Consider the following 2,746-nt stretch of genomic DNA (forward strand, 5'->3'; position numbering starts at 1 on the left):
CGGGGTTTCACCATGTTAGCCAGGATGGTCTCGATCTCCTGACCTCGGCCTCCCAAAATGCTGGGATTACAGGCATGAGCCACTGTGCCCGGCCTCTGAGCTATATTTTCTAAAATGGGTGCCCCCTTCCAAAATAATCTATTCCATGCCAGGCACAATGGCTCACGCCAGCTCAGGCCGAGGCAGGCAGATCATCTGAAGTCAGGAGTTCGAGACTATCTGGCCAACATGGTAAAACCCTGTCTCTATTAAAAATACAAAAAATTAGCCAGGCATGGTGGTGGGTGCCTGTAATCCCAGCTACTCGGGAGGCTGAGGCAGGAGAATCTCTTGAACCCGGGAGGCGGAGGTTGCAGTGAGCTGAGATCACACCACTGCACTCCAGCCTGGGCAACAAGAGCGAAACTCCGTCTCAAAAAACAAAAAAACAAACAAAAAAAGCCACCTCTATTCCAGTATCTTTCTTGGTTCCTTTGCAATGCTTATCAGCATTTGTCAATATTTAGTTTCTGGGCATGTTTGCATGGCCTCCCAGTGGGCACCGGAGAGCAGAGCCCATGGCTGTCAGTCCAGCTGGACACGTGGCCGGCCCACACAGGCCCAGCGCCAGCATACTGAATGAGTGGAAGAGTGGGCGGACAGTCAAGCCTAGAGGACAGGAGCTATGACGGTGATGAGCATCAGGTGCCTTCTGCATCATCTGCCCTTCTGGATTCCTCCTGCTTTGAGGGTTATTTTTCTGTTTGGGTGACCTGTTACTTTTCATTTGTCTGATGTTTGAGGCCATATAGCATAGCAGTTAAGAGCGCAGACAAAAGGCCGGGTGAGGTGGCTCACACCTGTAATCCCAGCCTTTTGGAAGGCTGAGGCGGGAGGATCACCTGAGGTCAGGCGTATCACCTGAGGTCAGGAGTTTGAGACCAGCTTAGCCAACATGGTGAAACCCCATCTCTACTAAAAATACAAAAATTAGCTGGGTGCGGTGGCACACGCCTACAATCCCAGCTACACGGGAGGCTGAAGCAGGAGAATCACTTGAATCCTGGAGGCGGAGTTTGCAGTGAGCTGAGATTGCGCCACTGCGCTCCAGCCTGGGTGACAGAGCCAGACTCCGTCTCAAAAAACAAAAAAGCACAGACAATGGAGTGCATAGGTTCAAATCCCAGCTGCGCTGCTAGCTGGCTGTGTGGCCTCTCAGCTTCCTTAACTGTAAAATGGAGTGAGTCATCCTACTTACAGGGTGGGGTCAGGGCTGAAGGACTTGGGAAGTGAAGCGCTTAGTGCAATGCCTAGCACACGGTAGCACAGCTAGGTCAGCTGTGACTGTTTGCAATGCCAGCCTCAGCTCCCAGGAGTCCCCAGCTGTGCTCACACCAGTCTCTGCCCACAGGTGTACCCCATCCACGAGGCCCTGGCCGTGCTGGAGCCCTACGCACGGCTGCCTCCGCACAAGCATGTGGCTCAGCCCACTGAGGTCCTGGCTGGTACCCAGCTCCTCTATGCCTTTTTCACTCGGACCCACGGGGACATGCACAGCCTGGTGCGAAGCTGCCGCCGCATCCCTGAGCCTGAGGCTGCTGCGCTCTTCCGCCAGATGGCCACCGCCCTGGCACACTGTCACCAGCACGGTCTGGTCCTGCGTGATCTCAAGCTGTGTCGCTTTGTCTTCACTGACCGTGAGAGGTGAGTGTGGTTGCAGAGCCCCAGCCACAGACACACCCAGGGGGTGGGCCATGATGGAGAGAAACCGAGGCCCAGGAAGGCAAAGTAACTTAGGCAAGAAGTGGAGAGGCTGGAGTAACTAGCAGCCCCTGTCTAGTTCCCTGAGAAGAGTTGACTCAGGCCAGGTGCAGTGGCTCATGTCTTTAATCCCAGCACTTTGGGAGGCCGAGGTGGGTGGATCACTTGAAGTCAGGAGCTCAAGACCAGCCTGGCAAACATGGTGAAAGTCTGTCTCTACTAAAAATACAAAACTTAGCCAAGCGTGGTGGTGCACACCTGTAATCCTAGCTACTCGGAGGGCTGAGGCAGGAGAATTGCTTGAATCTGGGAGACAGATGTTGCAGTGAGCCAAGATCATGCCACTGCACTCCATCCTGGGCAACAGAGTGAGATGCCATCTCAAAAACAAAAAACAAAAACAAAAGAGTTGACTCAGTCCTCTTGGGAGCCCCTTTGGAAGGCTGGGATGGAGCACTGAGATGTGAAAGTCATAGCAGCTGACAGTGATGAAAGCATCGCCACTTTATCTAGTGAGGTCTTCCATCCTTACAAACATGAGGCAGGTGCTATTATTATTCCCATATGATTAAGGAAACTGAGGCCCAGAGAACTCAAGTGACTTGCCCAAGATCCCACAGCAAAATAAATAGTAGAGCTGGGATTTGAACCCAGATCTGACTCCAGAGCCTGGGTCTTAATTCAATCTGAGCTTGAGAGGCAGGGGGCCTGGCTGGGCTTACCAGCTGACTTTGGGTGACCTAGTGTCTCCGAGCCTCAGTTTCTCCATTGGTAGGGAAAAGGGCTGGATTGTTAGGGTGTTTTCAGGATTCCAAGACCACAGCCAAAACAGGGTCTGAGGTTCCCCACATGGGCACTTTTTCTGTGAAACTGAGAATTAGCACTTTTTGGTTAAAAGATAATCTTCCTGGCCGGGCGCGGTGGCTCAAGCCTGTAATTCCAGCACTTTGGGAGGCCAAGACGGGTGGATCACGAGGTCAGGAGATCGAGACCATCCTGGCTAACA

The 2,746-nt window shown here is 52.9% G+C and overlaps 1 protein-coding gene across 5 annotated transcripts in view; it reads left to right on the top strand.

Annotated features, from left to right (window-relative positions):
- Positions 1 to 2,746, top strand: part of TRIB3 (tribbles pseudokinase 3) — a 25,009-nt gene that overhangs the window by 16,922 nt on the left and 5,341 nt on the right. For all 5 annotated transcript variants that reach the window (XM_011960412.1, XM_011960402.1, XM_011960422.1 and 2 more), the window contains one exon: positions 1,391 to 1,683. In XM_011960412.1, the coding sequence (XP_011815802.1) occupies positions 1,391 to 1,683 (293 nt within the window). The remainder of the gene's footprint in view (positions 1 to 1,390; positions 1,684 to 2,746) is intronic.

This window comes from Colobus angolensis, unplaced genomic scaffold, assembly GCF_000951035.1.
Source record: "Colobus angolensis palliatus isolate OR3802 unplaced genomic scaffold, Cang.pa_1.0 Scaffold114, whole genome shotgun sequence".
Lineage (NCBI taxonomy): Eukaryota > Metazoa > Chordata > Mammalia > Primates > Cercopithecidae > Colobus > Colobus angolensis.